Genomic DNA, 24,881 nt, shown 5'->3' on the forward strand with positions numbered 1-24,881 from the left:
GTGACATATATAATCATCTTAGTTTGTTCCTTAAATATAAACAAACTAATATGACTTCCATCTAAAAAAAAAAACAACATGTGTTAAATGTTTTCTAATATTTAGACGTATATGATGGATACATGAAATAATGTACTGCATTATTTGATAACCCCATCTGCTTTTCTTCATGCAGGGAAACCGAGGTCGAACTGGGGTGGTTGTGGCTGCGTACATGCATTACAGCAACATATCGGCGAGGTAAGACACGCAGACTTCGTACTGTCTGTGTTTATCGAGTTAAAGATGCTCCTCTGAACACTTATTAAGATAAAGACCTTAATCCCACATCACAAGACTGGCCACACGTTAGGTTAGGTAACACATGAGCGGTGGGGGGAGGGACAACTGCCAAAACGCATCACTTTACAAAGGAGGATTTGTCTCAAGACTCAAATTAAGTGCTGATCAAATTCATCTCTAATGCAAAATGTGCTATTTTTATGAACAGAAAGCTTCCAGTAAATTCAAGAAACAGATTTAGATACGTTTACTGGAAAACTAGACAAAGATGCTCATTAAGAATATGTCGTCTTTTTTGCAATGTGTTGGGGAAATTTCCCCAAACGTGTTTCCTGTGCCTCTGCAGTGCGGACCAGGCTCTGGACAGGTTTGCCATGAAGAGGTTTTATGAAGATAAAGTGCTTCCTGTGGGTCAGCCTTCCCAGAGAAGGTCAGTTGTGCATTGTTTTCCCCATCTGACCTCTTATCTTTGTGCTTTATGAGTTTGACCCTTATTGTGAGCATTCAGTTTCAGCCATTGTTCAAATTTATGAGCTTCACCTCCAGATAATGGTGCCCCAATCATGCAAATGATGTTTGTGGAGTTTATGTGTTGTTTACCTAACCATACCATATGGCAGTATGGTGTGTCCTTTAAATGAAAAAAGTTACGTAATCTCTTTCTGAGGATCATGTCTGAGCTTGCCTCATTACTGCCACTATCATTCTGTATAAGCAAATTGCATATCTCTCACTACAACCAGGTCTCAGATCAGATGCTCAAACTATTGCTGCAGTTGCAATCAATTTCACTCTGATTGCTAATACTGAAAAAAATATGCTACCATTCAAAAGTTTGGGGTCAGTGATATTTCGTTTTTTTAAAGAAATTAATACTTTTACAAGGGCACACTTTGATCGAAAGTGACAGTAAAGACATTTATAATGTTATAAAAGTTGTTAAAATGCTGTATTTAAGAATCCTGAAAAACTATCACAATTTCCACAAAATTAAGCTGCATAAATGTTTTCAACATTGATAATAATAATGAGAAATGTTTCTTGAGCAGCAAATCAGCATATTAGAATGATTTCTGAAGGATCATGTGACACTGAAGACTGGTGTAATGATGCTGAAAATTCAGCTTTGCACCACAGATATAAATTACATATTAAAATAGGAAAACAATTGTTTTAAGTTGTAATAATGTTTCACAGTGTTGCTGTTTTACTGTATTTTTGATCAAATAAATGCAGCCTGGGTGAGCAGAAGAGACTTCTTTCAGAAACATTAAACAATCTAACTCACCCCAAACTTTTGAATGGTAGTGTGCGTGTGTGTTTATATGCATATGCACATGAATATATACTTTATATGTATTTGTATATGTATATATTTTCATTTTTCATCTCAAATGCTCAAATCCTCATAATCACGTACCAGCTGTGGAAGATTTTTGTGTGTGAATACCTATATGATTATTTCGCAGATATGTTCTGGAGTGACACTGGAAAGCCATGTTTAGGATGTCGGCCCTTTGGGTTATTATTTCCTGAGTTATAATTAAACAGAAGTGGTTGCCAGTTCTGCTACTTAGATTTATATGTACAGTGGAGTCCAAAAAATCAAGACTAAACTTGGTTGTTTTATTATTTTTAAACATTTATACACAAGAATAGTTATGACTTGCATGAAAAAAAAAAATCTATATTTCAGATTCTTCATTGTTTCTAGGTCATTTATGAAAGGGGTCCTATTATGCTTTTTTAAAATTTTCAGCTTTCTTTAGTATGTAATGTTGCTGTTTGAGCATGAAGCTCTGCAAAGTTACAAAGCCCAAAGTCACTCCAAAGGGAGTTATTCTCTATATCAGTAAACACTGAAACACCTCGATTGTTTTCTTCCAGGAATGCACACGTCACAATATTCCTCATTCCTGCCAAAGGAATACGCAAAAAGAAAGGGGGCAAGGCCAGGTTGAGTTTCATTAGTAGTGTTTTGAAACTCACGGTTACGGTAAGGGGCGTGACATTTTACCAAGCAAGCTTGAAGCGGTTGACCAATCACAACACACTGGGCCAGCCGACCAATCAGAGCACATTGCACTTTACGAAAGGAGGGGATAAACAGAGGAAACTAAACAGAGTGTTACTGAAAGCCTAAGAAGAGAGGTGCTGCAACAATGTCAAATATGTGAAAAATTAGGAATGATGAAAACCTATTCTAGTTGACCCCAAAAACAAAATCAAGACTATGAAAAAGGGCATTAGTCCCATTTAAATAAGTAAAATGAGGAGTGTTGATCATGTGACGTTCTATGAACAGATGTTCTTGCTGTTCTCTGGATTATGCTGGAGAACATGAATTATAGGTTTTGGTCATGTCAGCTCCATTGCTTTCCAGTTCAACCTTTCACTCAGATTGCAATGGTGATTTATATATTTTGCAACAAAAATTTTATATTAAAGAAAATAATGTTTTTCCACTAGTAGTTTCAATGATTTTTGGACCCCAATGTACAGTTACGCTGATAAACGTGTAAATGCACTTTGTGCTGGAGCACATGCCTCTACACACACCCATTTATGCCTCATAAGGGAACACTTGGCCCTGGATGTGCTGCTTTTACAGAATCAAGCATTCCATCTGTATATGGAAGCACTGGCACTTCAGGCTTCATTAAAACTAGATTTCATTGGGGCACATACTTGTGCTCCCTTCATGGAAAATGGAAAAGCAGAGTCATGGTAAGAGCTTGCTCCAGGACGAAAGAAGAAGCTTGTGATTTCTGGAATAGGGGGGCCCTGGAACAACTGAATGTTCATGGGAAACCAGGCCTCGGGCGATCTGCCAGGAAGATGCAGAAACACTGGTCACTGTCCCTCTCAAGAGACACAACCTCAACGTTAAAGAAGAAAAATGCTTTTTCCTGTTTATAAAGCCTAACATCTGTGCTAAGGGTTCGGAAGCACAGCAAAACGCTCCTCAACTGCAGATGAATCCGTCTTATGACCCTAAATGGTGTTGTCAACAGTGTTTAGATAGTATGTTATGTAATACACACTCACATGAATATGTCTTTTGCTTGAAACCCGACACTTTCACACACTCAGCAAGATTATACAACAGGTGCATCTGTGTTTCTTAAACGGATGGTTGTCACGATGAATTCAGTAGCAGATAGCAATGCCATTAAAGTTTTATGATTCTCAATAAAAGTTTAATACCACAGCAAAAACTTACATGATGTCCAATAGGTCCTTTATTTTAAAATGGCAAATATACAAAATATTCAGTAAATATTAATTATTCTTATTTTTCTATACATATTTCTTTTTTTTCTTTTTTTTTGTAAACATATACTGTATGTAGTAACAGAAATATGGTTTAATTTGTTAACTTTTAACTAATTGTAATTTTACTCAAAAAAAATGCATCAGTATATGTAGAAATTAACGTTAACCTAGATAAATAAATGTTGTAAAAATATTGTTTGGTCATGCATTAATGCAAATGCCTTACGTATTACTATATATTTTTGTGTAAGTTTAATATATGTAAGTTTTATATATAAAACATTTTTATATTTTGTGTACTGTATATTACAAAAAAGTGATGAACTCAAACGTAGATACGTGCACTTTTAGGCTGCCATCATTCTGATCTTTTTGATTCTTCATCTTTCTGATTACTGTAATTATTGTAAAGGATGTATTTTTTTTAATGGCTTGTTATAGAAGAACCAGTAATTTTGACATCTCTAGTACACACTTGTTCATATCTTAGTCCTCCCCAGTTGTCTGTTGTCCACTAGTTTTGTTTATTTCTGATAATCTTGTGTTTTGCTCTAGGTATGTGCAGTACTTCAGCGGTCTGCTCTCCGGTCACATCAAGATCAACAACAAGCCCCTGTTTCTGCACCACGTGATCATGCACGGGATCCCAAACTTTGAGTCCAAAGGAGGTGAGCCCAATCTCTCTGGCTGTGGGCCATCTGTCAGTGACTCCCGGAGGTGTTGAAGGCAGGTTTCTGGGGTCCGTCTACAGTCCTGCTGTTTTTGACACCTTCCTGTCAGACTGACAACATGCTGCTCTATTACACACATCTCGGGTGATCCGATCATAAGAGGTCAGCGCTAAATACAGCTGTAGACGGGGTCCGGAATCTGATCATTGAAACCACAGTCGGGGCGTAGTCAGAGAAACATGTGACCACATCATATCTGTAGTATAATCAAATCCATCCTCACCAGACAGTTATGTATGGCGTTCTCAGAATGATGGACCGTAAAGTTTTCTAAGTGGTCCGCTGATTAAAAAAAAAAATATATATATATATATACAGTATATATATATATATATATATATATATATATATATATATATATATTGTTGACAAAAAGCACCAACATCGAATTGTTCGAATTGACAGATTATTGAACTACAATAGATATAAACATAACAACAAACTATGATTATTTTAAAGGGATAGTTCACCCATTCTGTCATCATTTACTCCTCACCACAAAAAAAAAATATGTGTGTGTGTGTGTGTGTAATTTACATTTTATACAGAAAATAAAACATATATATTATAAAAATATATTTTATATTGTTTATTTAATTTTTAAAGTGCTTCATCACCTGTGAAATTTACATTATAAATTATTTTTAAAGTATAAAAATATTATTAGGAGTGTTAGTTATTTAATTTAAAGTGGTTCACCACCTGTCAAAGTTTGAGAACAATTGCTTGAAAAAAATTGTCCAATAAAAACATTTAGAACAATATAAATGGAACGTCTTCGGCTTGAGTGATGTCAGCATGCAATAGAACAGAAGGTCAGCATAAATTAAGTCGTACGTATATGTAGTCATGATATCTCAGACCCTCTCCTCAACAAAACCAGATCACAAGTAGTTTCAGGAGACACATTGGAGATAATAGTGTAAATACCTCAAAACATTCTATAAACATCATAGAAAGTCTTGCCTCTGCTTGTGATGGTATCATCTGGGACGCATGTTAATATAATTAGTATAAACAGGGCCTGAGAGAGTTAGAGAGAGCTTTTCTGCTCCACGACGAAGACCTTTAGATATTCCACTTTTAGAGCTCTGCTAACATTTTGTTTTTGTTCTCTCTCATGGTTTCTCAGGTTGCCGCCCTTTCCTCAAGATCTACCAGGCTATGCAACCCGTCTACACATCTGGGATCTAGTAAGAAACACCCCATGTTTTCCTACACGGTATTGCTCATGCTTCCCTGGCATGTAGCCCAGCCTTAAGGACGTCCAATCACAGGCGGCCCTCTGTGTCTGGGGGTTGGGGGCTTCTGAATCACACACACACTCTGAGGAGCCCGCATGTGCTTTTCCCATACATCACTGAACTCGGCCCCTGTAGCTTCCCCCATGCTCTCAGACTACAGCTTTGTAGATGACCCTTTCAATTTAATACAAATAGAAAGCCATGCATTAATCACTTAAATGTTTTTCTATGTGAGGTTGTTTGTGGTTAACGGGTGTGTGTCTGACTGATATTTGCAGTAACGTCCATGGAGACAGTCAGACCAGCATCTGCATCACCATCGAACCCGGCCTGCTCCTGAAAGGAGACATTCTGGTAAGAATGAATCGCACAAAACCTGTCAAAAACATGCCTTGGTCACATGTGACCCTGGGTCACAAACCAGTCATAAGTCGCACGGGCATATTTGTGGCAATAGCCGGCAATACATTGTATGGGTCAGAATTATCGGTTTTTATTATATTAAGTAAATATCATGTTCCATGAAGATATTTTGTAAATTTCCTACCGTAAATATATTAAAAAACAATTGTGAGTGAATGCAGCACAATCACGAACATAAATGGACAACTTTAAAGGAGATTTTCTCAATGTTTCGATTTTTTTGTAGCCTCAGATTCCAGATGTTCAAATAGTTGTATCTCGACCAAATATTGTCATATCCTAACAAACAATACATCAATGGAGAATTTCAATGGAAAGCTTATTTATCCAGCTTTCAGATGGTGTATAAAAAATTGACCCATGTGAATGGTTTTGTGGTCCAGGGTCACATATGTCAAGCCTAATTCAAAAGAATCCTATTTTTCATATCAAGAAAATGAAGCTTATTTTCGAACCATAAAGTTCATGACATTATTTCCATGACTGTTAAGATATATTAATTATATTATATTATATATTATTTTATTTTATATTACACAATGGTAATTTTTTGCTGTACTTCCTTTATCATTTTTTAAATAATAATAATAATTAGCATGTTGCACACAAACCATTAACAAAACAAGATCAAACCAAATAAAAATAATAATAGTAAGAATAATAATGATAAATAATAAAAAGTTATTTTTTTATTAATGTGGACATTGTTAAAATAACAATAATAATAATATAATACAATCTTACATTTTCACTAATAGATTTAATGTTAAAGTCTACTCCCAATTACTATGTAACACTGTAATCACTGCGAATAATGGGAATAACAAAGCAACTCAAAAGTAAAACAATTAGGAAAATATTCATAATTGTTGTGTGATTAATGCCACAATGCAAACAAATCTAGGACCTATAATTGTCTCTATGTAAAATGTAATTTCATACCGTTTTTTTTTTTTTTTTTTTTTTTTTGCTTTTGACTTGTGGGTTAAATCTGGCACAGGTTTTTTCCTCCATTTATGGGCATTTCTCAGAGCCACACACGCCAATAATAAAGCAGGATGTCTAGAGGCCCATCCATCAGACATTTATTCCTGATGAGAGACACTTTTCTCTGCATGGATTTTTATTTGCATTTAACCCCAGAAAGCTTTTTGGAAGAGAAAGCCAAAACGAGCTGAGTGCTTTATCATAATGCTGTGCTCATAGAGGAGCACTCTCTCTGAAATCAATCAGAGCTGATCTATAGAGGACTCTCGCCCGAACACGAACCACAACTGTAGCATTGAGCTTTGGCCAAAGCATATTATAGATCAATGTAGGTGTTAGCATGAAAAAAAATAAAAAATACTTCCCTTGAGTATCAAATGCAGCTGAGATCATAAGTGAGAATACTTTGATTTTGCATTTCTTTTGATTATATTATCATCAGCATAATTTGAGTGAAATTTAAGGAGGAAATTAAAATGTAAAAATGTTGCATTGCCGACATCATTTGTTTTTGTATTCTCAGATAAATGCTTTGTTTTTTAAAAGCTTCATTTTGCTGATTGTGAATGACTGAGATGCGTTTTTTTTTTCGGAGCGGACCCCCCATGTGTGCGACTGAGTCTCTGCTGCAGTTTGGGAAAACCGCAGCATGCTTTGCCAACCCCCATCTTCCTCAATTTGGTCGTGTTTGTTTTGTTTCACTCTTTCCGAACTGAAAAGCTGTACATTTTATGTCCATCTGCCCTAAGTTAAGTAGGTTAATTATAGTTATTCTGGGCAACAGAAAGAGGGATACAGTTTCCTCAGTGGCCAGTGAGGACATTTTTATGTCCTTGTCTGGGTTTTGGAGAGGCTCTGTTGTTTTACATACTTTCACTATACTGACATCTCTGGCTCTGATGCACCATGGGAAGGCGAGGCGACCAGCATCCAAAACCTCTCAGACAATCTGTTCCAAGCCCATGAATAGAACTTTCTGTGCAGAATGTGCGTGTGTTGACGCAAGATTGCATTTGAATGATTTGCCATGCTCTTAAAGGAATGTTCTGGGTTCAATACAAGTTCAATACGACTTGTGCCATGTCGATTACCACAGAAAATAATTTCTGAACAAAGAAGCATAAATCGTGGTTGAGTGAAGCAAACTCCACTCACAGGAATTACACTGGCATTGCAAAACCAGAAAGAAAACAGTCCACCTAGAAAAGTGGTAAAAAACAATTTTGTTTATGCTTCAGACAACATGACAAAAATACCAGTCAATCCTCCAAAGCGTTGATTCGTTTCTATGAAAGTCACTACAAACACAATACACTGCAATACAATATTTATTTATTCATTTATTTATTTATTTATTATTTATTCATTAAATTTTAACTATAATTTATAATTGTATTTATTTATTAGATTTTAACTGTTATTTGTAATTTATTTATTAATAACTTATTTAGTTTGATAACTGACTTATTTATTAGATTTGAACTATTATTTATACATATAATTTAAGTCAAAACTTATTTAGCTTGATACCTGACTTATTTATTTATTTATTTGCTTACTTTATTTCTTACTTAGAGAAGTCAAAATATATATATTTTTTGTAATTAAGATTAATCCCCTTACACTGATTTCTTCTGCTGTTTTCAGTCTCTGTGTGTTTGACCTGTTATGTGTGTTTTCTCATGTCCTACACAGCTCAAGTGCTATCACAAACGCTTCCGCAGCCCGTCCCGTGATGTCATATTCAGAGTGCAGTTTCACACCTGTGCTGTTCATGACCCGGGCATCGTCTTTGGCAAAGATGAGCTTGATGAAACATTTAAAGGTATGCTGGATTTGCTTTGGTTTGGTCTTGAATAGTCAGACTTTTGACTATGCTGTGCCATCTAAGACTGAGACTAGAATTGGTTGGTTTCATGTTTATTTTATTTGATTTTATTTGATTTATTTTTATTAAATCGGCTGTATTGATGACACTGCTTTGGTCATTCTATTTTTCTTTTTTTCTTTTTTTTTTTTCAGATGACAGATTTCCTGAATATGGAAAAGTGGAATTTGTATTTTCTTTCGGTCCAGAAAAAATCCAAGGTAAGAATTCTAGGCTATTTATTGTCGTTCATTTTCAGCTAATAAAGAATCACAGAAACACTGGAAATAGGGCATATACTGAGCCCAGAAGCTTCTGACTGTAGATGTTCTGTCATAGGAATGGACCACCTTGAGAACGGGCCTAGTGTTTCTGTGGACTACAATACCCAAGAATCTCTGATTCGCTGGGATTCTTACGAGAACTTCAACCAGCGCTGTGAAGATTCCATGGAAGGTGAGTGAAACTGTAGTCTCATTTTCAACAAATGAATGGAAATTATTAGATTTTCCCCACAGTGAAGCCAGAATGGTAGTAAAACAGTTCTATTTTTGCTTTAGACAAATTCAAATATACCAGTTTCACATTTCACATCTATCTAATATTTTCCATCCATCCATCATTTATAATTAATAATTATTTAAATATGTATTTATTTATTTTATTATTATTTATTGCAACAATTTTAGTGTTAATTGCTGTCAATTGACATTAACTTCACAAAGAAGCCACTCCTCTTATATATATTGCAACAGTGCCCACCCCCTTTTTCAGTGGAATGGGTTCTAGAAGTATATTTTCCATTTCCATACGGATTCAAATAAAGTCTTTGTTAAAGCCTCATACAACCAGCTACAAACTTCATCACTCGCAGCTCTTCATGGGAGTGGGTGGAGCTAAACGGCTCTTTTGGCTTGTGTTTGCTTGTCTTGAGTCTCTGATTGGTGGAATTTTCTGTTCTGCATCATGGGTAATGTAGTTTTTTCCACTGTTAAACAATTATTTTAAAAATAGGCTGAAATAATGCTGGCTTCAACATGAAGCAAATACCATCGATTAACAACCTTGTAGCTCATAGTAGGTCTGTTTTTAAAGGTTTGCAGGTTATCGATAAAAATCAATTTCCCTATGGAGAAAGTGAATGGCGTTTTTACTTCCGATAGTATTGCTAGCTTAGCAATGTTCTTACACCAAACTCTATTGAAATAAGTTGTGAGTCGAGTCTCCTGTGCGCGGTGCACAGATGTTGCAAGATCAGAGTACACGGTTTCATGACACTTAGGATGCTTCCTTAGTCTGGTCACTCAGAGTTCACAGAGAGTCTGTAACCAGGTCATCTGTCAGTCCATCAGTTCATCAGCATTCTGGCTGTATTAAAGTTTTGTGACAGAGCTGTTTGTGTACACCACTATGATAATCCGTGCATGCGACAGGGACTGATTTAATCAGACGAGTTTTTAGTGCTGCTCTTTAACAAATCAGGAGGTCGAGTAGAGTTCACACACGCACCGCAGTGTCACTGGAATTGTCCTCACACCCTTGTGGCCTAAGATACGAGCCTCCTTATTTTGACTTGTGGTGTGCTTCTGCTCCTCAAACATGTGATTTGTTGTCCGATTTTGAGACATTCTCATTTGGTGGGTCAGCTCTCTGGAGAGGGAAAGTCAGAGCGAGGAATTCAAGGAGGATATGTATGGAATTCTGTCGAGGTTTGGAAGTATATGTTTTAGTTTAAAATCCTGTTACACTTTTTTTCTCATCATAGACTGCTTTATTTTTTACTTACTATTCGTTATAAAATGTTGTAGTGACAAATAATAAAGTCTTCTCAAACCATGCTTGGGTGAAATGGCAACTAGTCACATAGCTAGAATTAAAGTGTTAGTTCACCCAAAAATGAACATTCTGTCATTAATTACTCATCCTTGTGTCGTTCCAAACCTGTAAGACTTCCGTTAATCTTCAGAACACAAATGAAGATCTTTTTGATAAAATCTGAGAGCTTTCTGACCCTCCATTGACAGCTATACACCTACCACTTTAACACTTCAAAAAGTTCATAAAGAGATCATAAAACTGGCCGATCACTTTATATGGTTTATAATTGCAACAGTGGTTACTAAAAACCATATAAAGCGATCGGGTCCCCGAATGTTGTCAATAGACCGTTGTTGAACCTGGAACAGTTATGGTGGTTCAAAAATGTAATGCTTTCAGCCATTTATATATTTATTTATTTTGCCATAAATTACACTGCATTGCAATGATTGGATGAATGGTTAGAAAGTAGGAGAATAAGTTCATCAGCACCAGTTAATCAGACTAAAAATGGTGATTTGTCAACTAGATCTTGCCGTGTGTGTGTGTGTGCATGTGTGTGTGTTTTATTCATCAAAGTACTGAGGGTGGTCTGGAGGCTGGTACAATCCCAGTATTGAATAGAGAACACACAGAGCCCAGTTTGCCTGTGGGAATTTGACCACAGTCACACCGCACTACCCTGCGTCCCAAGCCTCCATTCCCCTCATCGACTTCCAGTGGCCTTTTGTGAAATATTCCAGGCGTTGGCTGAGAATTGTGCAATTCATGCAGCGAGGAGACAGTTAGACCATTCCTGTCCGATCACAATGTCCAAAACAGCTACGTCTATAAATTATTTTATCTTCGAAAACAAGAGTGTGTTTAGATTATTGCTATCCAAAAATACTTTTAAAACTGTCGAGACTGTATAGTTGTGTTATTTTTAATATCCCTAGGGTCATATTTTAGGAGCTCCAGTCAGTTTAGCACACATTTGAATTCTACTCTGTTCTACACTGAAGCCATTTGAGATGACAGGCTATAAAGGCTATAAAGTCTGCCAGCCTCTTGACCAGTCCTTTCTTTAAATAGGGCAGGCAGAAATAGGCTGCCACCTTTAAGAGGGGTGTAAACTAATCCAAATCTCTGGTCAGGAGGCAAGACCCCAAAGCCCCTCTAACTGCCCCCTGGCATCACCTGGCAGTGGTGCATTTATGAGATGCCACATGCTACATATACTATAAATACCATTCATAAGTTTGGGGTTGGTTAGATTTTTAATGTTTTTAAAAAGAAGACTCTTGGAAGAAGGCTGCATTTATTTCCTCCAAAATACAGTAAAACAGTAATATTTTGACACATTTCAAAATAACTGTTTTCTATTTGAATACATTTTAAAATTTAATTTTCAGCATCATTCCTCCAGTCTTTAGTTTTCTGATCATTCAGAAATCATTCTAATATGCTGATTTGCTCTAATATGCTGATTTGCTGCTCAAGAAACATTTCTTATTATTATCAATGTTGAAAACAGTTGTGCTGCTTCATATATATATATATATATTTTTTTGTTTAAACTGTGATACATTTTTGGAAGCCCCCCCCCCCCCCCCCCAAGAAAGTTATAATATCCTGATATGAAGTTTTGATTATACCGCCCACTTCTGCATGCTTGACAGAGACTGTCTTCAGTCAGTAGGACTGCTGAATGGAAAGGGCACATTTGCAAATGAATTTAGATGCCTATCACACAGTCAAACATCTCCATGGAGCGATTGGGACCGACTCTAGAGACATGATAAGCAGCCAGACATTATGCCTTTGTGCTGGAGCTCATGCCAACACTGAAGGACTGGCTGACATTGTCAGAGGAGAGAATGACTGGTACTAATAGACCAAGAACAGAGAACTTGCATCATGGTTACGCAGCACAGCGCTTCTGGGTTGTACGTCAGAACGTAGGCTCACTATTGGCCAGCATCACACACATGACCAGCATTGGCCAATAGTGAGCCTACGCTCTGACGTACAACCCAGAAGCGCTGCGCTGTTACACTACATCAACAGAGTAGGAGAAAGACATGGAAGAGAAGAGATGATTGAATAAAGTCGTTTTTTGGGGGGGTATTATAGAATACACAAAAAGTATTCTTGTCGCTTGATAAACTTAAGTTTGAGCCACTGTAGTCACTTGGACTATTTTAACAATGTCTTTACTAACTTTTCTGGGATGGCAGATATCAATTACCTAGCAAAAGGAGTGAGCCAGCTCTCAGATTTCATCAAAAATATCTTAATTTGTGTTCCGAAGATGAACGAAAGTCTTATGGGGTTGGAACAACATGAGGGTGAGTAATTACTGACATAATTTTCATTTTTGGGTGAACTAACCCTTTAAGCTTCAAAGTTACACTCGTGTGACTTGTGCACTATATTCCAAGTCTTCAGAAGTCATAAGACATAATTTGTGTGGTACAGACCAAAAAAGAAGTTATTCGCACAAATGATTTATGGGATTGCTGAAGTCAAACCCTGCATGCCATGTCTTGAGTCGTCCTGCCTCAATGCATACAAGTGCAAATGAGACATTTCACCCTGTTTCTCTCTCAAAGCTATTACTTGACTTCGGAAGATTTGTAATGTTGTGTATGGATTACTTTTATGATCCTTTTATAGTGCTTTTTGGAGGTGGATATTAATGCACTTTTGTGTTTTCCATTGGAAAACGACACAAGTAATGGTTTCAGACTATTTTATTTATTTTTTTGTGAACAACATTAATGCATCTTATCTAGGCTACTAAGAATCCCAGCCATACAGTGTTTGTTCCCTCCAGTACTAGAGAAGTAAGTAAGTCGCTATCTATTGGACCGAGCGCCATAATTAGAGTAGACCAGCCCACAAATGAGAGGGCAGCATTTTAAGATAATAATGCTTTATCTCTTCTTGGATGTTAATGGCTCAGTAATTGATGTCTTATCGGCTTCATGCCTTGACCACAGATAGCACTTCTCTGTTTAACAGGAGCTACTGGCAAGCTTAGAGCAAAACAAGGCCAATCTTTGTTGGTCCACTGATATTTGTACACATCAGAAACCACACACTAGCTGGCCGCAATGCTGGGCTGGAATCCATCAGAATAGCTTTCCGTGTCTTAATTTCAAAGCCAGGTTTACAAATCAGGCTGTCATGAACAATTAGAATAATTTGCATTCTTTGATTGAATATGTTCCGTCCATAAAAAGTATATCTAAATTTGATAATGTGATGTATTTTTGAATGAAATGGAAAGTTGTGATTTATTTTTTCACCCATCTGTAATTAATGGGATTTTGAAAAGTGAGCAATGATATTTAAAAAAATAAATAAAACATTCCCCCTTGCTCACATGGAATTATTATTGAGTTTTTGATAATGAAAATTTGTACTTAAAATTTGAATTTATCATGCCAGCTGCTGAATGCAAACAGTGATTGAAATGGTTAAAGGGATAGTTCACTTTGAAATTAATTTTTGATATGTTTTAGCTTACCTCAAGGACATCCAAGATGTAGGTGTCTTTGTTTCCGCAGTAGTTTCAATTTTGATATTTTTAGGTCAAACCGTTCTTGTCTGTCAGTCATATAATGCAGGTCGATGGTCACTGTCTCAAAACACAAGCACAGAGTCCAAATTAAAACAATTCCCCATCGTCCAAATGAAACAATTCCCCATCATAAGTACACATTGATGGCCTAAGACACGAAACGAGAGGTTTGTGTGAGAAAACGAACAGTATTTATATCGTTGTTATCTCTTGAAAACAGCACATGTCCAAATGATCTGATGGCGTGGGCGGGTATAGATATATACATAGATGTCGCCTTGGCTACTGCAGTTCATTGGAACGAAACCGTAGCCAACCGACATCTAGTGTATATATCTATACCCGCCCGATGTATACACTAGATGTCGCCTTCGCTACTGCAGTTCATTGGAACGAAACCGTAGCGAAGGCGACATCTATGTATATATCTATACCCGCCCGCGCCGTCAGATCATTTGGACGTGTGCTGTTTTCAAGAGGTAAAAACGATATAAATACTGTTCGTTTTCTCACACAAACCGCTCGTTTCGTGTCTTAGGCCATCAATGTGTACTTTAACTGTTTTTAATTGTTTCATTTGGACGATGGGGAATTGTTTTAATTTGGACTTTGTGCATGCTCTTTGAGACAGTGACCATCGACCTGCATGAAATGACTGAAAGACAAGAACGATTTGACCTAAAAATATCTAAATTGAAACTACTGCGGAAAAAAAGACACCTACATCTTGGCTGCCCTTGAGGTAAGCTAAAACATACCAAAATTTATTTTCAAAGTGAACTATCCCTTTAAAACTTATTAGTCCTGTATAATATTAAATTATTATGCAAACAATTATTTTAACCAAAAGTCTCGAGCCCATAATTTTCAAGATTTTTAGTTTAAAATGTAAATGAATTTAATATACAGATTATAATGTATACACTGCCATTCAAGAGTTTGGGGTCGGTAAGATTTTGGAAGAAGTTTGAAAGAAGTTCACCAAGGCTGCGTTTATTTACTCAAATAACACAGTAAAAGCAGTAATATTGTGAAATATTATTGCAATTTAAAATAACCATTTACTATTTGAATATATGTTAAATCCCAATTTATTCCTGTGATGCAAAGCTGAATTTTCAGCATCATTACTCAAGTCTTCAGTGTCACATGATCCTTCAGAAATCATTCTAATATGCTGATTTACTGCTCCAAAAAAAATATATATATTTATTATAACTTATTACTTATTATTACTTATTAATATATAATAAATACTTATTATTATCAATATTGAAACCTGTTGTGCTGCTGCTTATGTTTTTGGAAACCGGGATTCTTTTATCAATACAGTTCAAAAGAACAGAATTTATTTGAAATTGAAATATTTTGTTTACTGTTACTTTTGATCAATTGAATGCATCCTTACTGAATAAAAGTGTTCATTTATATATATATTGCTGACCCCAAACTTTTGAATGATAGTGTATATTATAATGTGTATATAGAATGTACATGCACATTTTAACCCAACATCTTTATGTTGTTAAAAAAAGCCCATTAAGTCCATAAAGACATTAGAATTGGCATGTACTGTAACTGTCTGTGGTCTTGTGACTGTAAAAACAATCGCTCTGTCCATCAGTGTCGTTGAGGGTGTCTCTGACTCTTGGGGTTCGGGAGTCAGGAGGCAGCGCTGAGCTCTTGTTTACCGTGGCCTTCCCGTATTTGGCTAAGGCCCTGCCCACAGCATTTTTGGGATGGTTGGGTAAGAAAAGTGTGACGACGGGGAGATGGGATTGGAGAGGCGTTGACAGAAATGGTGTGTGAAAAAGAGCCAACTCCTCCAGCTTGGATACCAAAAAGCCTTTTTGTTATCAGTCACTGGAGGGAGAGTGACAGAGCGAAGAGTCTCTGTTCACTGCACACACATCAGACTGGACTGTCAGAGTTACGGTCTTTTTTGGACCATAAAAGCCCAGAAGAGGTAGAAGAAGTGTTTGGAGAGGAATGTTGAAGCTTGACAGTAGATCTGATCTGCTCTGAGGTAAAGTTGTGTGAATGATTTGTCCTCTCACAACTTATTTTCTGACTTGTCAACCACAAATGGCATTACGCTTTGGTTTGCTATATGTTTATGGGTTATTCTTTGAATTGGGGAACTTCTATGTGATGTTAAAAAAAAATATATATATATATATATTTACTGTAATCTGGTTTTGTTGTGTTTAGGTGAAATTTATCAAATATTTGTCATACAATGATTTTGTCCCCCAACCAGTGTGACTGTTTGATAATCTGAAATATCATTAACTTTTTTACATGATTTCTTTATTTTTATTTTTAATATTTTTCCTTTTTTTATTGTTTTCATATTCTTTTTTTTTTACTAAAAATGAATAAATAATAACATTAACATTTTATGGTGATATTTATAATTTTATTTTATTTTAAATTGAGTTAATTGACTGCTAGCTAATGTCAACATACACAGGAACACACACACACACACACACACACACACACACACACACACACACACACACATCCGCTTTACACTAAAACTCACTTTACGGTTGATCAAGTCTGTGGTCAGTGGTCAGATCTATATTTTAGTAAATGTGATATGTTTTAATATAGATGAAGTATAGTTTGAAGAAGAATATTTTTTTAAGATCTGCCAATAAATAAAGAGTCGCCCTTATATGCCAAAAGTATGATCACTCTCTCATTATTTTTGTTGAAGCATGATATGAAGTTTTCCTAGGCTGCAGAACTTCCAACAATTTAAATGTGTTTTCAAGGCTGAGAGTGCTAATATACTTAGTTTGAATGAATAGGAACCCAACAGGTTTTGAGCATGCATTTAGAAAAAAAAAAAATGCAGTTTTAAATTAATCTCACTGGCTGTGTTTAATTTCACCAACTCAGACTGTATTTTTTCTTTTCCCAAAGTTTTGCAGGCACAGCTGATTTCCTTATTATGAGACTAAGTGCGGTTAGTACATATTTAAGCTAAGCTCTTAAACAGAGCGTCTGCTACGGTTTCATCACAGTTGTTGCAGGATTGGTGTTTGAATTGCATTTTGGAGTTCAGCTGTGCAAAGCTGAGCTTTATTATGGTCTGTTTGTGTGGCTGGCAGTCCAACTGTTACGTAATAAACGTGTCTACACATCAAGCTGGCTTCAATTAAAAACCTTCTTGCGATGGATGGCTGGGCCTCTCTATATTATGTGGCTAGAAACCAGTAGCTTTGCCAACAAAATGAGACGGTTAACCCTTTCAGCACGCTGTAGTTTAGTTCTCATCAGTGCGTTCACATAGACACTGCACTGTCATCACAATGCTAGGCTTTTACTGTCACCATCTGTTAACACATGACACCAGAGGTGCACTTTTCGTGTTTCCCCTCTGAAGGATTTAACTACCTGAGGACTGTTTGCTCACGTGTGTGGTCATCCGGATGTTTTTGTCGTGTTGTTTTGATACAGTGGCAAAAGCCACGGCTCACTCACAGATAAGTTGGAATTGAAAATGATATGGAAATGTCCGTTGAAGATGATTCCTGATCATCACATACTGACTCTGGACAGGATTCTGCTGTGGAATAATGCTTTTTTCTTGGCCTTTTATACTCATATTGATGGGGTTAGTAGATTGAGGACAGGAAATGATGCTGAGAAAAGAGGGATTGGGATCAGGAAATGCCAAACCTGAACTCCTGTTTCCTACAGGAATGTACTATTCAGTGAGGTCTGGAGTAAAAAAAATACTTTAAAATTCTCAGTAGCGATTTACTGTAAATTGATGATTTTGAATCAGAATAAATTACAAACATGATGTACTAATGTTTTACAATATAATTTTGTTATTAATAATAATATTATATCTAATTTAAAAGTATATTTTGCATTAACAAAATAAAAGCATACTTTAAGGGCCATAAAGGTTTTTTTTACAAGTACTGGTATTTTACAATTACACTGCCATTATTTTCATGATTATTAAGCTTTCCTACTCATTTTTTTTTTCTAAATTTTAATTTGATTTTTTTAAATTTTTATATTATATTATATTATATTATATTATATTATATTATATTATATTATATTATATTATATTATATTATATATTTAATTAATATATTGTGATCTGTAAAGCATGCATTAAGCAGTAAATACTGCCATGTAAATTACTTTACCATTTAAATAATATATCATTATTTGTTTTACCGTACAGTAATAAGACAGATTAGTAAGTCAGGGTCAGGAACCTTTTAAACAAAATACAGTGTTTTTTTTTTTTTTTGGTTAATGCATTTTTCCAAAAGAGCCACAGCAATAAATAAACAAAATTTTTTATTTATATATAAAAAACAATTTTCTTTTTAATAACATTTCAATGATAGTAAATTTATTTGATCCTTAGACAACTAAAAGCAAACAAATATGCAACAAACTATAAAAAAGTTGCAATATGGAATTATTTGTGCAGGGCTTTCACTGTGAGGTTGAGTTACCAACTGAGGAACATAAATCCCCTAAATTCTTTAGTTTCCTGACCGCTGCATTACAGTAATCAAAATTGATGTTTGGTTATCATGATAATAATATCACAATACAGCAAAATTAGATTTAATATTCTTTAGGCAAAATATAATAGTGAACGATTCACTCTGAAAATGTTCTTGACGAGGTTTGTGAGATTTTCCCAGAAACAAAGGAAACATTCTCTGCTACAGCTAGTTTACACACACACAGGGTGCAGGGGGTTGGGGATGGGTTCGGAGCGCCGAATTTGGCAGCACTTTATTTCAATGGTCCACTTTAGACATTCTACAAACTGTAAGTAACTTTGCAAGTAAATGTCAACTTATTCTACTAACCCTAACAGGCTACTAATACTCTGAGAGTTAGCTGATATGTAGTTGCAAAGTTACTTATAGTTAGTAGAATATCTAAAGTGGACCATCAAAATGTAACCCTGACCTACCAGGGCCTTTAGCATTGTCCTAATCGCACATTACAGTGCTCCTGTATACAAACTGTTATGCACATCTGATACCTTAGATCTTCTGTCATGAGATGTGTGCATGTTTCATCCCAGATCACAGGGCAGATCAGTCTGCTGTATACATACAGAATGTGTCCATATTATGTAAACAGACTTTAGATTTGTCCCTTCAGATCCCTGGAATTAAACTGCTTTGACTCCAAACTCATTGCACAATAGAAAATGTCAGATCTTATGAAAGGCCTGTGTGCACATCATGCCCAGAATGTTCCTGAATTGTTCGTCCAGTTTTACACAGAGACTCAGTTGTTCAGCGCGTGTCTTCTGTAGGCTGTTTTGTCAGGCTGTGTTCGGGGCCTTCAGGAGGATTCACATATAGCCAATCATAACATTTCACCTTCGACCTTTGCCTTCACACCCACGACATGCCTGCAGCTGCTGTCCAGATCCCTCTCGTCGTCTGTGTTTGTCTTTAGATTTAACTACCGTGGAGAGGAGCACGAGGACTCGTTTAGCGGCCGATCAACACTCCACCTCCACTCCCCTACACTTTACAAGACAAGATTGTCCCGTTTCTCCTGCATTCCTGAGGCCTACGTGCATAGCTCAGCACGGGTTAGATATCCCCCCCCCAAATAGCTCTCAGTGACCTGTGACAGATGGCGGTGGTCTTGATATTTTCGAGACCGAGAGTCCAGTTATGTGCACCCGTCTTCTATTAACGCTGATTGAGAAACCTTTTGGGATTTCCTCACGTAGTTACTGGTTTGATGGAAACCTGGTCAGGGATCCATATGTAAACTTTTAATAGAGCCATGTTTCCACAAGGACATAACTGACGACATTACTGCATAACCTGCATATACAATTCTTATGAGTTAACAGGGTAAAATGGCAGATATGCTGCACCATTTGCCTTGAATCGGTTAAAAGATAAATCTTGAAGAGTTGGTCCTGCTGAATGTATTCAAATCATTTTAAAGTGATCCTATTGTGCTTTTTTATATTTTCAACTTTCTTTAGTGTGTAATGTGGCAGTTTGAGCATGAAAAAAGCTCTGCAAAGTTACAAAGTCCACTCCAAAGGGAGTTATTCTCTATATCACTGTCACTGTTTCTGAACTCCCCGAAACGTCTTGATTGTAGCCTTGAGTTTTCCTCTGGGAACATAATCCCTCATTTAAATAATTACCGGCCGAAGCATACGCAAGAAAAGGGCAACACCTGGTTGAGTTGCATTAGTAGTGTGTTGAAACTCGTAGTTACAATAAGGGGCGTGCCATTTCCCAAACACGCTCGAAAACGTTGGCCAATCACAACACATTGATCCAGTCGACCAATCAGAGCACGCTGTGCTCTTCAGAAGGAGGGACTTCATAGCGCCATGACAGGAATGAAAGTGAGGCTGTGAGGGATAGACTTGCCGTGTTTCCAATGGCATCCGCTGTAAAAAGCTGTATAAAGCTCCTAGATTACTTAAAATTTTCCACAGCTTATATTGTCGGGAGTTTTTTGTCAACTGAAATTTCTTGGAAAGTTATTTTTCCAGTGTTTCGAGCAGAACAATCCAAAAAACATATTAAATAACAGTACAGCCCATTGAAGAGATGCATGTCTGTCCCTCACAGCCTTGCTTTCATTCCCATTAAAAATCAAAGATGGCGCTGCTGTCAATAAGGTCTATAGAAACAGAAACTAAACATAGTGTTACTGACAGACTGGGATGAAAGGTGCTGCAACAATGTGAAAAATAAGTATTAAAGCGTATAAGAGGTCCCCTTGAAATGAACTGGAATCTGATTGCAAATGTTATGACTGCTAATAACAGTTTGAATTGAATGTTTCTCAATGCATTTTTTGTTTTCTGTGAGAGCTTTACAAATTATCCCCTAAACTTAATGAATGTTGTCATCAATTGCTGTAAAGGATCTGTACTCTATTCGCATGCTTTATGAGTTAACTAAAGAGATAGCCAATGATACATGAGATATTCTCATAGAAACAGGACTACATGTGAGCGGAACCACAACATGCAGAATCCTTCTGATTTTCAAAGCGCCTCATTTAGTTTTGATTCAGTAATTCATTGTTTTGGTTCTCCAGAACTCTCTGAGGACTAATGATGAAGTGTGTGATGAGGAGCTGGTGTGTGCGGTCTGTGTGCGTAAGTGTGTGGAGCGGATAGCCCGGGCCAATTCCCAACCGCAGTCAGCCGCTACATGCCTATCAAAGAGCCGCCCTCGTTTCACCCAGTCTGTTCCCAGCGCTTTGAGCGGGGCTTGATTGCTTTTCCTTAAAGGCAACGTATGCGGTAACGAAATGTTACCCATCAATGGCCTCATGCTGGAGTCACGTGGAGAGCTGCGTGCACACAGCATGTCTTTCTCAGACTGGGATCGAGCAGGTGCACACATTCAAAACAGGGAAAATATTCCCAAAATATCATCTTTGTTAAGTATTCTCCAAACAGTGCTTTTAAGGTTTGTTCAGACTACATCCGATTCTTTGGAAGGATTGCGACTTTTTATCTCGCAATACAGACTTTATAACTCGCAATTGTGAATTTAGATCCCGCAATTCTTAGTTTATATCTCATTTAAATACTTTTGACTTGCTTTTGACTTTTTTTCTCAGAATTGTGAGATGTAAACTTGAAATTGCGAGGAAAAAAGTCTAAACGATAATTTTTTTTTTTTTTTTGTGGCAGAAACAAGCAAACAAGCTTCCATTCGATTTTGATTTGGTTTTAAAATCCAGTTTTAAGACTGACTCTCTTTGTGAGTCAGTAATGAAATTACTTGCAAAATGACGGTATAAATTGCTTATGGTTTTATATTTGTACATCGCTTGGGATAAAAGCGTCTGATATATTCATAAATGTAAATGCATTATTGAAACTGAATCTGTTTTCACCTTTCAAACCACAGTTGGATGTGGTTTGGAACAGGATTGTAAAAATGCAGCTTTTTGCTTCTCATATTGCAAACAACTAAAGTGATTTGAGGCAGATAGTCCAAAAACCTGATTATTTTTTAGATTCTTTTTTTGCTGACTGTCTGAACAAAGAGTGGTAGCTGCTTATGAGAATTTAGTTGGAGTAGATGTGATGAGGTTTCTTTCTTTCTTTTCATTGTGCTTTAATCGCACAAGGCTTTCTCATCTCTGCCTTTATATAAGAGCACCATCAAAACCATTTTAATGCATATTTAATGTCCTGCACTTACCTTACACAGGCTCCATTAGCAGAGAGCTCTTGTGATGAGCGCCTGTGAAGTCAAACACAGCACTTTGTCTTCTTCTCAAGTGCTTACACAGTGTTTTCTGAGTAACCCTTGACCAAAGTTAAAGTGACCACACAATTCATCAAAACCTGAATCGCATTCATGCAGCTTTATTGGCATAGTGCAAACATATCGGTATTATTAAAAGAAATGCATTTTATTTTATTATTTTATTATTATAAAAACAGTAATATTTTTAAAATAATATTACAAATTTATTTGAATATATTTAAAAATACAATTCATTCCTGTGATGACGAAGCTGAATTTTCAGCATCATTACTCCAGTCTTCAGTGTCACGATATAATCATATTACAAATCATTCTAATATGCTGATTTGATGCTCAAGAAACATTTATTATAATTATTATTATTATCAATGCTAAAAACAGTTGTGCTGCTTCATTTTTTGTGTGTGTGGAAACTGTACTTTTTTTAAAGGATTTTTTGATGAATAAATAGTTCAAAAGAATTGCATTTAATTGAAACAGAAATCTTATGTAACATTATACATTTCTTTACTGCCACTGTAATGCATCCTTCCTGAATAAAAGTATTATTTTCTTTAAAAAAAAACACTTAAGTGTATATACTGTATAATTTCATTATATTTTTCTTATTTATTTTTAGTAATACATTAGTATTGTAATAATAGTTATGAACACGTATGCACACAATGAATTGTTTGGGCAAACAAATAGTCAAGTGTATGGATTCTTTTAGTGAAGAAGCACCTCTAGGTCTTTGAATCTAGAGAAAGCATTTAAGCATTCAATTTAATGGAACTGAACATCATGGAAATAATTTGGTCCCAGTCTTTTAGGCCTGTTGCTCAGTATTAAAAGTTTTTTTTTTGTTTTTTTTTTTTGTTTTTTTCAGGTTTGATGTCCTTCATGTGCTAAAGCAATCATTGAGGAGCTCTAAGGGTTTACATCACTTAAATTGTTCAAACATGGCAATTGTTTAGAAAAAAAAACAGCATATAATGTAAATGCAGATGAGCTCAGATGAATTAGACAGCTGTGGTGATCTAAACCACATTCGTTCACAAGAGTATGATTCAGTTGTGGGAGTGTTTTTGCGGCATGTGTTAAAGCGATGATCACATCGTGTGTTTAGATTCACAGCAGTGGGTGTTTGTCATTATTGGATATCAGTCGTGTCACATTGTCAGGATTTCTGTTTGCTGACTGGTAGTCTGTTTCTGACCGACTTAGACAAACATATTCATTCATATCCTGCAGACGTACCATTTGAAGTTTGTACAGCCCTTCCGTGAACCTTTTTTTTCTCTTTCCTCTTGGTTTTATCTCATTCCATGTCCTTGAAAGCTCAGACTATCACTCACAAAGCAGCAATGTATGAAGTCGCAGAACTATTGATCTTTTTTTAACATTCAGCACATTTAGATAAAATAGATTTAGATCGATTTTAGATGAAATCATTAATGTAGACGATTAATGAACAGCTTGAACAAGGAAAAGATCTTAAACCCCTTCCCCATTCTGGTGATTTAACATGTTTATCACACAAATTTATTAAAAGGGACCTTGGTATTTCTGAAACTTTACCCTACCTTACTCTTTAAATACTCCAACAGTCCATGCTTTGCTACTTGAATCATCCATCACAAAAGATTGTCTGCTTTTTCCGCCCACCATGAGCCATGTCATGCTTGTATAAGTCTATTTAATTTAATTTATTTTTTTAGTACTTTTTATGAAAGAAATAGGCTTCTTAAGACTGACTGACTGACTGACTGACTGACATACATACATGCATGCATACATACATACATACATACATACATACATACATACATACTGAGACTGCATTGACAATTTTCCGAAAACATCTCCTAGTACAGCGTCTTTTCCATCTCCAAGTGGCAAGAGGTCATTCTGGAAAAATGTGTGTGGGTGTGTATGTTAATATGTGATTGTTAAGACCATGCATTGTTTTTTTTTTTTGTTTTGCCTTGTCTACCACCATTATCAGTACCACCAGTTAAGAAAATTGATTTATGCATTCTCCTTAAAGCAATCACTTGCAGCACCTTGAATGCATCAACCACTGACTAACCAGAGTAATGTGTAATGTAATATCAGGTAGGCCTACTGTTTTGCCTACTGACTATTGGGAAACGCTGTAACCCCTGCTTATTGAATTTGGGACAGTGAGAGCCCTCGACTGTCTGTTTGAGAGGGTTATGTTCCATCTAGTAAGCTGCTTTGTTGCGTAGTGTCTACATAGACAGCTGTCGTCTTAGTGAAGTGACCACCTGGTTATTGCGGACTACTTTGACTATAAATTGAAACTGACTACTATAGACTTTGTAAATACTGATTTACATTAGTTAGAAAGTCTGTGACATATGACACATAATAACATGCTTTAAAATTGGCAGTAAG

At 36.2% G+C, this 24,881-nt stretch overlaps 1 protein-coding gene across 17 annotated transcripts in view; it reads left to right on the forward strand.

Moving 5' to 3' along the window:
• Positions 1-24,881, forward strand: part of tns1b (tensin 1b) — a 231,354-nt gene that overhangs the window by 165,847 nt on the left and 40,626 nt on the right. For all 17 annotated transcript variants that reach the window (XM_081369325.1, XM_081369335.1, XM_081369336.1 and 14 more), the window contains 8 exons: positions 176-240; positions 629-712; positions 4,114-4,226; positions 5,422-5,482; positions 5,812-5,887; positions 8,639-8,768; positions 8,966-9,031; positions 9,150-9,266. In XM_081369325.1, coding sequence (XP_081225451.1) covers positions 176-240; positions 629-712; positions 4,114-4,226; positions 5,422-5,482; positions 5,812-5,887; positions 8,639-8,768; positions 8,966-9,031; positions 9,150-9,266 — 712 coding nt within the window. The remainder of the gene's footprint in view (positions 1-175; positions 241-628; positions 713-4,113; positions 4,227-5,421; positions 5,483-5,811; positions 5,888-8,638; positions 8,769-8,965; positions 9,032-9,149; positions 9,267-24,881) is intronic.

Source organism: Scardinius erythrophthalmus (genome assembly GCF_964197995.2).
Source record: "Scardinius erythrophthalmus genome assembly, chromosome: 6".
NCBI classification, from domain to species: domain Eukaryota; kingdom Metazoa; phylum Chordata; class Actinopteri; order Cypriniformes; family Leuciscidae; genus Scardinius; species Scardinius erythrophthalmus.